General features: G+C 29.6%; 1 protein-coding gene across 1 annotated transcript in view; it reads left to right on the forward strand.

Annotated features, from left to right (window-relative positions):
• l(2)k01209 (uridine-cytidine kinase-like lethal (2) k01209) overlaps positions 1-14,589 on the forward strand; it is a 61,684-nt gene that overhangs the window by 14,629 nt on the left and 32,466 nt on the right. The window contains exons 4-8 of the mRNA XM_075368423.1: positions 1,214-1,320; positions 4,274-4,444; positions 5,559-5,630; positions 9,316-9,567; positions 11,272-11,481. Of these exons, the coding sequence (XP_075224538.1) occupies positions 1,214-1,320; positions 4,274-4,444; positions 5,559-5,630; positions 9,316-9,567; positions 11,272-11,481 (812 nt within the window). The remainder of the gene's footprint in view (positions 1-1,213; positions 1,321-4,273; positions 4,445-5,558; positions 5,631-9,315; positions 9,568-11,271; positions 11,482-14,589) is intronic.

A 14,589-nucleotide genomic window follows, 5' to 3' on the forward strand; every position in this document is an offset into this window, starting at 1 on the left:
AGGCTAATCGTGACAGACTAGATGCATATGAGCTTTGTTCTCCCGTTATTGTTTAAATTTGCTACAGAAACCAGTCTCTTAATCTGAGTATTGCTTACTTTACGTTAATATCCTAGTTGCATTAATCAAGTGTAGTATAATAATAATTCATTTATTTGTTAATAATTTTTTTATGTGCTATATAAATGTGGAATAAAATAAAAATAAAATATAATAGAAAATGCTAATGCATTATCAGAGAAGATGTCCACCATATTACTTTCAAATTACAAACAAAATATGCAGGATCATACAGAAGACTAATAAAACAAAATGCAAGCAAACCAGAATTATATTAATTAAACTTCAGCGACGACATTGGACAGATTGTGTGTATATTTATCCTAAGGTAGATTTTTTTAATAGATTTTTATAATATTAAAAGTAAATAAAGTGCACAGTATTATTTGTTGTACTTATAGATTAAAAACTGTTTTTACTGTCTAATTATGTAATTGGGTGAAAATTATGAAAAAATCACTATAAGAGATCAGTTACTATGTGCCTCTTTAGGTAGGTGCACATTTTTGAATGTGTACTGTTTGTACTTGTGAATTCATTATTTTATGAGTAGAATCATCATGTTTGATGAAATAACAAATTTCTGTATACTTGTATTTGTTGATAGAACACTATTATTACTAACCTCTCTTACCTTATATTAATTTTGTTTGTTATTAATCTTAGTTATTAATTTGGTTTTTTTTTTTTTGTTTTGATTACCTTTTTTATCTACTAATTTATTTTTTTTCTATTTTCAGTTAATATAATATTTGTTAGGAAATAGGGTTAGAATTTGTTCAATTTAAGTTTTACTTTGTTGTTATATATATATTGTTTGGTATAAATGCCATTTCTGTTTTAGTTAAATACATGTATATACTTTTGTATAGATATTATTCTTGCCTTAATACTTACATTTCTGCATGAGAAATAAAAGATCCAACACAGTAAATTTTAAATTATATAAGCATGTAATCAGAATCGTATCTAATTTTATAACATGAGGTAATATTCCCTCTTGTTAAGCTTAAAAATTAACCATTCTAATGATCAAATCATGTTCACAATTATGCTTGCACATAGAGTTTTTTAACATACTGTTTTATTTTCTTTTATGAGATTAGTTTATTAAGTTGAGTATTTTATGTCCGCATGATTTATATTTTTCCAGGTATTTGTGGTGGCAGTGCTTCAGGTAAAACAACTGTTGCCACTAAAATTATTGAATCGCTTAATATTCCCTGGGTTACTTTACTTAGCATGGATTCATTTTATAAGGTATATTTATCTTTGTACTTTACTAGTCCTTATATAATGCATGTCAGAATAGCTACTAACAAGAAAACAAGTGCATAACTATTTAACTGTACATAAACAAACAGAAAGTGTTATAGATTAAGTATTATAACATATATTAATATTTGTATTCTCCAGCTTGAATTATATGTATATATTTTTTTTTTCTGTTTGAGAAACTAAATGTTAAAAAGAGTTTGAATAAAATAAAACTACCTACTAGGTAGTGATAGCATTTTTTCTATTAATTTTTCTATGCAATCACTAAAGCCATTGCTGACTGTTGCACCTCTCCTGGTTCTTATGTGTGGCAATATTTGGCAGCAACAGAACACATGCTTGCTCTGAGGAATGCCCTTACACCTCAGCTCTGAGTGTCTTGTATACCACGAGGAAGAATATTGTGGTCCCTTAATCAGGTTTTAATATTTATTTTACCTTTTTATATGTTAAGTATTGAGTAATAATAACATTTTTTGTATAATTCAAACTTAAAACAAAGTGAACAAATCAGTGAAAAAGAATTAGCTGATCTTATTATAAGTGACTATAATATTTGATAAAATATTTTTGAGAAATGAAAAATGATATGTAATTCAGCAGAGATTTACTAAAATAAAGTAAACTGTTAGAAAAATCAGGTAATCATATAAAATATCTTTTTGTTATGAGAATACTGTGGATATAATGGCATGAGATTAATGCATTTTTATTATTGATGTATGTTGTAAATCACTAATGATCTTTGTGTTTCTTTTCTTAGCTTATCTTAGTTATTAATCATATTTTCATAAAATATAGTACTTTTCAAAAAAACACAAGAGTTGTTTGGAAAGTTATTGGTTTGACACAGAGTTGGTAAGTATGATCAAATGAATATGATTTTGACAAATGTGATCCTTTTGATGTAGTGTGCAAAATTTCAGGTGCGTTTTAGTTGTTAGGTTTGTGGTGGTCGTGTAAAGCAAACAATTTTTGACATTTTCTGTAAAATGGATATAATTGAAGTTTGTGGTTCTGTAACTACTTTGTTTTAAAAGGTCTAAACCTGATTGACATACAAAAAGAGTTAGATTCTGCTTAAAAAGATTCTTCCTCCCCTTTGTTTTTGAAGGTAAAAAAGTGGGTTGCTGAATTTAAACCCAGTCGTACATCCATTCAAGATGATGAATGCTTGGGATGCCCAAAAACTATTATGACTGATGGATTCATTACAAAAATTTACAATCCTGCATTAAATGATCACAAACTGAAGGTGAGCCAACATCAACATCTCAATAGACTGTGTCCACTCTGTTGTACATGATGTTTTGGATATGTAAAAGATTTTCGCTCAATGGGTGCTGTGTGTTTTTTAACAGTCAACTAAAAATGCACTTGCATGCCATTACATGCCACAGACCAAACAATGGATGGGAACAGGTGAAAGTGTTTCAAAGAAAGAGAAAATGTTTCCATCTGCAGGGAAAAATTATGATTATAGTTTTCTGGGATTCTTGTGGTGTGGTGCTTATAGAGTACTGGAAAAAAGGTAGGATTATCACTGGTGAGAATTGTACTTACTATTAGACTGATTGAAGAGTGCTGTTCAGAATTAATTTTCACATCTGACTGAAAAGGAAGTGCTCTTTCACCACATTCATGTACTATCTTGGGTGGTTGTTGCTAAACTTCATGACCTTTGCTTCAAAGTGTTTCACATACATCACATTTGCTAGATTTGGCTTCTAGTGATTACTTTCTCTTTTCAAAATTAAAGAAATGACTCCCAATTCAGCTGGAATTCAAATGATGAGGTCAGAGTCCGGGACAATCACATATATTGCAGTTAGACAAATTGCATTATACTGAGGGTATTAAAAAATTGTTGTAAATAATGCATTTAACTGCAAAATAACATTTGTTGAAAAATCTCTAAAAAAATCTTGTGTTTTCTTTGTTAGGCTTAGAACTATATAAAACCCTAGTATTAAACTTTATGATCCTAGTATTTAATATTTCTCTCTTTTGATTTTGAGGAATATGTATCTTTACATATTGTTATCAAAAACTGCAACTGGCATGGAGATTGCTAAGAGAGTGACTGAACTTACAAAATATTGGCTTAAGAGTTTAGTCTAGATTCTCTGTTCATTAAATAAATAGGTGGTTTCAATCTTGTAGATTATTCTGAAGTATCCTAATAGTATATCCCAGAAACCTGGAAACATATTTACATTCCACCATTACAATATAGAATCTTATTTATTCCTTAGGTTCATTCTTTAGACAGTTTTGTCAGCAATTGTGTTATTACTGAGTTTTAGTACAGTAGGTGAATTGTAAACAGTTTTACTGCCTTTCATTTGACTAGGTGAAAGTGTTTCTTTAATCCAGCATTTAGTGTATTGTGACCTGAGACCAGCTGATATTGTGATAATACTATTCATTATATTTATGGATCAATTAATGTATTGACATTAATGGTATTTTGAGTCCAGTCAGATGTAATTATATCTTTTAAGTATTATAAGTGCTCATTGAACACTAAACTGACCAACAAAGTTTTTGATGCTGTTGAATGAGTAAGTTAAACATTCTAAGTGTATAATTATAAAATGTTATGAAGTCATGTGAACCAATTTGTTTATTAACATTTTGATGTTGACTTATGTAAGATAACGGTTATTTATTTCTAAAACACCACTATTTAGTACTTTGTAAAAATGTCTTTATTTGGTTGTATGCATTTACACATACTCATTGTACATTTGTTGCATCTGTGTGACAAATATAAATAAAGTATTTGTTTATTAGCTGCTCTGAAGTGTTACGATTTTATTAAATCTAAAATTGTTTGTGTGTGTCGGGTTTTTCTTATCTTGCAGATAGCTTTTTAAATGTATTGAGTTCATATGGTAAGTATGTGTTAATTGTATTATCTAAAACTTGACAGGTATTAAGCCCAAAGCAGAGTGAGTTGGCAAGTTTAAATGAGTACAATTTTGATCATCCAGATGCATTTGATTTCGAACTGATCATTGAAACTTTACAAAGACTAAAAGAAGGCAAAAAAGTTGAAGTGCCAGTATATAATTTTTACACACATTCAAGAGAAAGTAGAACTGTAAGTATTATTTCTCTTTTTAAAGTAATTTACTAATTTAATTTTTGTGGGAAATGCTGATGGAAGATTCGTTTTGCATTATACAGAATCTCTTCTGAAGAAATATAAATAATTTCTGGGTATATTTTACTAGTGAAAATAAAAAAAAGCTCATATAAACATAGGTTCGGAAACGCCTTGAAGTTGCTAGTAAAACGTTTTGCCCTGATGTTTGCTCCTATGGTAAAATTATATTATACTGAAATTCTTGGGTTCAAATTATAGGTCAAAATCAGTTATTTATATATTTTTGACCTAAAAATGAGAAAAAGGGAAGGGCTCTAACAATTTTATTACTATTATCATTAGTTTCCAAGTAAATTGTAGTCCAAAAAAATTGGAGTCAAAAAAAAATTTTTTGTAATTATTTATTTAATCTATTTATGTAAGTAACATAGGCATATAAAATGAGTTTTTCTTTGTGTCCTTGTTGCTGGTAAATTCTGATCTATTTACGTTATTTTATCTGCTTTATGCATTTTTTTTCTGTGTAATGGAAACCCTCTACAATCCCAACTTATTTCTTATTATGATTACATTTTTATGTGTACATTATTTAAACATAAGTGCTTTTATGCTCCAATTTAGTAGCTATTTTTTGGCATTTCCATTGAAACTCCACCTCATTGTTCTTTTTTCCAAAGATTTGTTTTTGAATATAACTTTAATGTTGAGAATTAAGCAATAACTTTTATTTTTTTTTAATGAATTTGTGATCTTTGTCTTTCTTTCCCTATTTAATCTTTGATGGTAAGGGTTATCATCACCATTTGGGTCAGTTTAGGGCAAATTTGTGGTTATTGTTGCCTTTAAAAACTTTATATTTATTTACATTATCTCAAAATGACTTTAATTAAAAATAAGTTCAGTTTTCAATTTTGCTAGAGATATATCTGATGAAAACTTGTAACTTAAAAAAATTTAAACTCTACACTTAATTTATTTTATGAAGTTTAAATTTTTGTAGGTTTGTAAATGCTTTGAATACATTGCTAATCATTATTATTATTATAATAAATAATAATCAATATTTACAAATCATAATTAACCATTTTTGTTTATTTCCATTTTTTAGAAAACAATGTATGGAGCTAATGTTATTATATTTGAAGGGATCCTAGCATTTTATAAATCACAGGTCTTAAAGGTGAGTATGACAACAGTTTAATATTATTACATTTGTAGGTTATGTAGAAAATCAGGTTGGTGAAAGTTTTTATAATGATAGAGTCTTAAAATTGATATTCTTGACTACTTCGCTATGTGTATTACTTTAGGTATTGTCAGGTCATTAAAAATTCATCTTATAAAGTAATTTGAGATCTATGAATCTATTATTAAGTCATTTTTGTGGCATTGTATTGTATCAGAGTCGGCTATATCTCCAATAGTTAAACATAGTTGAAACTTTTATGATATGAGAAACACAGTTGGAGATTTTAATATGTTAATAGCAGTGTTAATAGTTTAATCTTTTATGTGATGTACTTACTGTTTGCTATTCAAAAATATATTGAAAAGAAGAAAGCCATAGAATTGGCAGTAATTTGATTGGATTGGCCCTTTACTTAAGCTTCAGTATATTTTGTGAGATAGTCCTTTACACTCTTATCTTAATTACTTGAAATTACATTTACACAAACAAACGATTTTGATGTTATTGTCATTTTTATTTTAAGTTGGTTTTTTTTTTTAAGAAAAGCTTGTTAGAATTACTTTACTGAATCTTGAGTTTAACATCAATTATGCAGATCGTATGCACATGCATAGATGCTAACACTTAAAGGTGTTTTACAGAAGTTTTTGCCATATTTTTTAGCTTTATTCCCATCAGAATAATGAAAAAAATCTATAAACGAAAATCTAAGAACACTTGTTCTTAGATTTTCAAGTAATGACCAGTGAAAAAGTTTGTCAAGATTTCTCTAAAGGTCAGATTAAAACTTGTGGAACATAAATTATTAAGTAGATTGTTTGGTTTTATATTGTCGTAGAAAATATTTGAAAAAAAATTGGGGTCTCAGAACTACATCTCCAGTAGTTTTTGAGAAAACTGTTATAAAACCCAAAAAATTAGAATTGTAAAGTATGCTTTTTAGGTTTTACATTAATTCACAGTTAAATTATCCAAATAACCAAATAAAATTAAAGAAAAATTTGTAAAGTTTAATTCTGAGAAAATTTATGTAATTAAATTCAACACCAACTGTTTAAAATTAAAAAAAAAACAAATTTTTGAAAACCGAATCACAAAAAATTCTGAAAATCTCGGATTTTTTTGTCTTCCGTCATTTGACTGGTTTGATGCAGCTCTCCAAGATTCTCTATCTAGTGCTAGTCATTTCATTTTGATATACCCCCTACATCCTACATCCCTAACAATTTGTTTTACATATTCCAAACGTTGTCTGCCTGCACAATTTTTTCCTTCTACCTGACCCTCTAATATTAAAGCGACTATTCCAGGATGCCTTAACATGTGGCCTATAAGTCTGTCTCTTCTTTTAACTATATTTTTCAAAATGCTTCTTCATCGATTTGCTGCAACACCTCTTCATTTGTCACTTTATTTACCCATCTGATTTTTACAATTCTATAGCACCACATTTCAAAAGCTAATATAGTTTCACTTCCATATGAAGCGATGTCCAAACATATACTTTCAAAAATCTTTTCCTGACATTTAAATTAATTTTTGATGTAAACAAATTATATTTCTGACTGGAAGCTCATTTTGCTTGTGTTATTCAGAATTTTATATCGCTCCTGCTTCATCCATCTTTAATAATTCTACTTTCCAAATAACAAAATTCTTCTACCTCCACAATCTTTTCTCCTCCTATTTTCACATTCCACTGAATGTGAAAATGACCATGTGAAGATGGACCACTGTCCATCTTCATTATTTCTACTACATTTCATTACTTTCGTTTTGTTCTTCTTTATTTTCATGCAGTAGTTCTTGTGTAGGACTTCATCCATGGTGTTCATTGTTCCTTCTAAATCCTTTTTATTCTCAGCTAGAATTACTATATCATCAGCATTAGCGTAGCATCTTTATCTTTTGATCTTGTACTGTTACTCTGGATCTAAATTGTGTTCTTTAACATCATTAACTGCTAGTTCTATGTAAAGATTAAAAAGTAACGGGGATAGAGAACATCCTTGTTGGACTCCCTTTCTTATTACGACCTTCTTTCTTATGTTCTTCAATTACTACTGTTGCTTTTGGTTCCTGTAAATGTTAGCAATTGTTCTTCTATCTCTGTGTTTGAACCCTAATTTTTTTAAAATGCTGAACATTTTAATCCAGTCTACATTATCGAATGCCTTTTCTAGGTCTATAAATGCCAAGTATGTTGGTTTGTTTTTCTTTAATCTTTTTCTACTATTAATCTGAGGCCTAAAATTGCTTCCCTTGTCCCTATACTTTTTCTGAAACCAAATTTGTCTTCTCCTAACACTTCTTCCACTCTCCTCTCAATTCTTCTGTACAGAATTCTAGTTTTGATGCATGGCTAGTAAAGCTAATTGTTCTGTACTCGTCACATTTATCTGCTCCTGCTTTCTTTGGTATCATGTCAATAACACTCTTTTTCTGATGGAACTTCCCCTTTTTTTATAAATATTACTTACTAGTTTGTATAATCTATCAATTGCTTCCTCACCTGCACTGCGCAGTAATTCTACAGGTTTTCCGTCTATTCCAAGAGCCTTTCTGCCATTCAAATCTTTTAATGCTCTCTTAAATTCAGATCTCAGTACTGTTTCTCCCCTTTCATTCTCTTCGAGTTCCTCTTCTTCCTCTATAATACCATTTTCTAATTAATTTCCTCCTATAACTCTTCAATATATTCCACCCACCTATTGACCTTTCCTTTCATATTATAAATCGGTGTACCATCTTTGTTTAACACATTTTAGATTTTAAATTATGTACCCCAAAATTTTCCTTAACTTTCCTGTATGCTCCGTCTATTTTACCAATGTCCATTTCTCTTTCCACTTCTGAACACTTTTCTTTAATCCACATCTTTTGCTAGTTTGCACTTCCTGTTTATAATATTTCTTAATTGTCTATAATTCCTTTTACTTTCTTCATCACTAGCATTCTTATATTTTCTACGTTCATCCATCAGCTGCAATATATCATCTAAAATCCAAGGTTTTCTACCAGTTCTTTTTGTTCCACGTAAGCGTGCTTCTGCTGATTTAAGAATTTCCTTTTTAACATTCTCCCATTCTTCTACATTTCCTAGTTTAACTTTTTTACTCAGACCTCTTGCAATGTCCTCCTCAAAAATCTTCTTTACCTTCTCTTCCTCAAGCTTCTCTAAATTTCACTGATTCATCTGACACCTTTTCTTAAGGATTTTAAATCCCAATCTACATTTCATTATCACTAAATTATGGTCGCTATCAATGTCTGCTCCAGGGTAAGCTTTGCAGTTGACAAGTTGATTTCTAAATCTTTGCTTAACCATGATATGCTCTATCTGATACCTTGCAATATCACCTGGCTTTTTCCATTTGTATATTCTTCTATTATGATTTTTATTGTGTTTAATTTATCTTTCAGCTTGAGGAGTTGGCTTCTTGGAACACTAATATGTATAGTACTAGTGATCTGTGTTCCATTTCAGAAAATACCATAGGGTAATTTTTTAATAATTTCTGTAAAGAAATGTAATGTATAAGTGTATTAATGTTAAATGTTTATAAGTATAAATGTTTAAATGATTTCATTGACATAAATAAAAGTTAATAATTTCAAATGTTGACTTAGTTTTACAGTTCTGATATTTATAATTTTACTTTATATGTTTGTATAGTTGCTAGATATGAAAGTATTTGTTGACACGGATGCTGATGTGAGGTTGGCACGTAGACTGAAAAGAGATATTTGTCAACGTGGAAGAGATTTAGATGGTGTATTAAAACAATATTCAACATTTGTTAAACCGGCGTTTTACCATTATATTGCCCCTACAATGGTACATGCTGATATTATTGTGCCCAGGGGTGGTGATAATACTGTAGCCATTGAGTTGATAGTACATCATGTTCACACACAGTTGACTTTGGTATGTGTAATTACTGTTATAATTGATTTTTTATTTAACAGTGTGTAACTACTGAATATCATAACTTTATAAACTGAAAAAGGTTTTTAGTTTATGTATTAGCTCAAGAGAGTATATAATTGATTACATGATAGTATACTTTACAGACTTCTAGTATTATAGTACTTATAATCTGGTTTATTTTTTAAACACTGAAGTTACAAGATGACTACACAAGATCCTGAAAATGTGAGTTTTTGAAAAATAAAAAAAAATAAAAATGTGCTTTTTTATTTCAAATTCCATGTGGCAGACTGATTCTTGCTTGTCAATAGGAAGGCTGTGTGTTTAAATCCTGATGAGGCTTACAGATAACTTTAAGTGGACATAGCTCAGTATTTTATAAAATAGTTAAAAAAATAATTACTATTCTTATCACATAGAAAAGAGTACAGCAATAAGTTCTGTTTCTTAGATGTTGCTTTAATTCTCAGATACGTTATTAAGGATTGAAAACAGTAGTAGAAAAAAAAATTAACCCAGTTTTCAGGGCTCTTAAGTTTTATTCAGTTTGTGATAAAAATGAACATATTATAGTGACCTAAGTATTACATAACATATTTATGCAAAAATGAATGTAATTTACTTTCTAAATGATGTAAACATTTGTAATTTCTTAATCTATGCAAGTAATGTGCATTTTAAACCATTCCATTGCCTCAGTTACAGAATTTTTAAGTATTATAAATAATTTAAATATTAATAGTAATATAAAAAGTATTAATTCTGTGTAAATTGCAGTTAACATTTAGTTTTATACAGTAGAGTATATTATCGTGACCAAAAGTATTTCTGTGGATTGATAATTTTCTTTATCTGAATAATGAGAGAAGAATTTATTTACACCTTGTATTAAAATAATCCCTAATTTAAATAACAGGGCAGTAAGAAATTACAGGAATTTTATTATGTAAAATGAAATTTTATGTGGGTTTTATATTTGTGTCTACATAACGTCATTGATAAAAAATTCAGAAACTTCTTCAATCCTCAGATTCAGTTTATGGCTTAAAATCTTTCTGTTTTTGAAATGAAGATTTAAATTTTTCAACAAAAAAATTAATTATAAAAAAAAATTAAAATATTTGTAAAGTTACATTATTTTTTTATTGATATTTGCCATTCGGGTTATTAACTGACTTATTTGAATTTTATCATCACTTTTCGATATGTTTGGTGTTTGATTTATGGTGTGTTTGGTTTTCCTGTGTGTGTTGTACTAGTAGTATCCTGTTTTGTTGTTTAATTTTTTAATATTTCACTTGGTTAACACACCAGATATGTATAGATTTTTTTTTAATCTTAACTCCCACGTATTTCTGTATTCTCTGATGCTTTGAACTGTTTTCTTAAATACTGAAATTAATTTTTTTAAATTTATAATTGTTCTTTTTCTTTTATGATTCATTGTTTATGTTATCAGTTAAGATTATCAGTGCAAACTAAAAACTCTACTTTGTCAATGAGTAGACCAAAAATACAAAATTAAAAGTTGATGAAGAATGTACATTCATATGTACATATGTATTTTAATGTATTTTTTCATATTTACATATGTATTTTTTAATGTATTTTGTTATTTCCTTTTTTTAAATATTTTGTTAATATGTAATGTAAGAATTACGAGCTACTTATTAATTTGTTGTATTTTTTCTTTTTTTTTAGAGAGGATTTAAGGTTCGAGAGGAGCTGGCTCATTCATTTACTGGCCAACCATTACCTAATTCACTTTACTTATTACCAGAGACTCCACAGATTAAAGGACTTCATACATTCATTCGAAATAAAGATACTCCTAGAGATGAATTTATTTTTTATTCAAAGCGATTAATTCGTCTTGTTATTGAGTTCGCTTTGTCATTACTTCCATTTAAGGTAAAATTTTCTGTCATTAATAATTGCTTTTATTATTTGGTAATGTTGGTTTTTCAAGTCATGAGATTTTTTAATTTCTCTGTTATCAAAAAATTAGTAATGTCAAAATGTTTAAAATTGTGTGTATGTACACATTATTGAAGAAGTGTCAGCACATGAAATTGTAGGTCAGTAAAATGAAGATTTTTCCTTCCGCTGAATCAACTTTGTTCTCTTTCAAAGCAGTTTAGAAAATGTTCCAAATTCATTGGTTGGTTTTCCAAATTATACATAAATTACATTTCTTAAATAATATTTTTCAGGAATTCTGTTGTTCTTATGGTCTATTATATAGAATTCTTCATTTGTTGTATTCTGTATGTTTGCCAAATTAATTCTTATTACATGCTTTATTACAGCTATCATTTTTATTATAGTTCAGTTAAGTAATGCTTCTGATTTTCCTTTGAAAAGATTATACTGTTTATGTTGCAATTATACCTACATTACATAATGGTGGTTGTTTCTTGAAAACAAAAGAAAAAATGCTATAATCACTGGTTAAATTATTATAACTACCGAATTAATGTAAATCCTCTTCCAGCAACTGCTTTTTATCGTTGAACGATGGTCTTAGTTAAACTCTAGGCATTCTCTGTTGGATATGATATGACCTTCCTTATGTTCACCAATGAGATCCGTATTATAAAATGTAAGTTAGATTTAATGGAAGGTTGCCTTTGATGAATAAAAGATGTTTCAGATATTTCTAACACATTTTATTACCCTTAATTATAGTATATTTTTTAAAATTAATCTTTAAATGTTACTGAAATATAGATCATTATATTATGCTGACTGTATATGGCTGTTTAATTATGGATCTCAATTTTTTGTTGTACTTAAATAATTAAAAAATTGTTTTCAACAGGTGATGTATTTTTAAATGGTATTTAAGAATTACGAGGGTGAATCAAATGTAAACCAGAATTTTTGTTGTTGGTGCATGGCTAATGGAGAGGAGTATGACTTCTCACTGTTGTATGTAGGGATGCGTGGAGGAGGATCTCACTCTTAGAAAGCCAGCTCACTACTTTTTTCTAGTCAATGTTACAGTGTTGGAGCAGGAGGTACCATCGTGCATTGTGCAATGTATTATTAAATTTCTCACAGCAGAGGGTGTGAAACTGTCTGAAATTTTGAGAAGACTTCAGGCACAGTTCGAGGTCAACGCACTTAGAAAGACTCAAATGTATGATTGGCATAAGCAGTTTTTGGAAGGACAAGAACTAGTTGAAAATGAAGGTCACAAACGTCACCTAAGGACAAGTGCTACTGCTGAAAACATTCTCATGGTTCGTTGCCTATCAAAGACGACCGTCTATTAACAATTGCAGAAATTGCTTTTGAGATCAGAATAAGCTGTGCCAGTGCTCAGGCAATCATTACTGGTGATCTTGGATTTAAAAGAGGCAGCATGATGGGTCCCTTGTCTTCTCGCTAAAGGTCAGAAGCTGTATTGGCTAGAGGTGTGGCACTGGTTGTTGAGTCATTACCAAGTTAAAGGAGAATCTTTTTTTTCATTGAATCATGACCTGCGATGAAACTTGGTTGCATCATTATACCCCAGGCGAGTATCGAGTGGCAAAAAAAGGGAGAAACTGCACCCATTAAAGCCAAAACTTGACTGTCAACTGGAACGAGTTCTGGCCATAGGTATTTTTTGATTTCAAAGGAGTTTTGCATGTGTTCTCCGTGAACATCATACAGTGAATTCTGTGTACTATTGTCAACTTGTAGACAAAACAAAACTCGCATATCATCAAAAAAGACGTCAATTTCCAATCCGAGATGTCCACCACTCGGCCCCATATTGCAGCTCAAACTCAAGAAAAAATTGCATCTTTATTCTGGACTACACTGGAAAACCCTTCATACAGTCCAGACTTATTGCCCTGTGATTATCATTTGTTTATTTGTTTGGGCCACTAAAAGAAGCACTTGTAGGACAGAAATTTGAAGACGATGCTACTGTTGAAGTGCTCGTGCACAATTGATTGACATCACACCCACCTTTATTTTATGATAGTGGGATCAAAAAGCTAACTATTAGCTGGGAAAAATGTTTCCGAAAGAGGAAATTATGTAGAAAAATAATATTGTATGTTTTTTTATTTTCCATCAATAAATTATAAAACAAATTTCTGGTTTATATTTGATTCACCTGCATAAATAAAATTTAATTTATTTATCCTACTTCCAAAATTGAATTAAAGCATTTTTCCATGCTTTGAAATTTTTAATGATTAAGCCTATATAAATATTTTTTTTTCTTCCATTTTCTCACACATATCTGATTACTTTTAAGTAGCAGTAGTGGTTGGTGGTTGACTGTCTGCCCTGCAGGAGGAAACTAATAATGAACAACTCCTTTGATGTCAAAATCACCTTTGTGTTGAATGACCGGTGTGCTTTTTTTGGTTTCTACAATTTTCTGACCTGCTGTGATGATTTAAGACTTTGTTTACATATCATGCCATACACCTGTGTCTCATTGTTATTATCATCAATAAGGTTTCTTTGTAATTCACTCAATCCAAAGGTTCTTGATGGATTGGTATACTATTATGTTTCTGATATCGTCCAGAGTTTTGAAACAAACTTGTTAGCAACACAATGCGTTCCTAATTTTTTGGTTAAAATGGATCCTCCAAATTCCCATTCTTTTCTGCTATTTTTCAACTGTTTAATGTCGATTTAACCTTCACAAATTGTTCTCTTGGTTAATGTTGGATATATCCATTGATATCAATGTTCTTCCTGGATTAACATAGTCTTCAATAGATTCTCCACCACTTTTAAAATGCCTGAACTATTCATAGCCTTGTTTGTGTTGGCTTCAGAGATCCAGGAAGGTCATCAATACCAATGGACAAATCCCACATTATTTAAGTGAACAAGTAAGGAATTGTTTTGAATCTTATGAATCATTTTGTGTGTTTCACTGAAATGTTTGACTCTTTGTTCATGTAAGTCGGTCCTCATAAAAATTACCAAAGCCAAACACCTACTTTGAATGAATACTATGTAAAAACTAATCACCATAGATACACCTGGGTGGTGGGGGAT

Source organism: Lycorma delicatula, chromosome 6, assembly GCF_047948215.1.
Source record: "Lycorma delicatula isolate Av1 chromosome 6, ASM4794821v1, whole genome shotgun sequence".
NCBI lineage: Eukaryota > Metazoa > Arthropoda > Insecta > Hemiptera > Fulgoridae > Lycorma > Lycorma delicatula.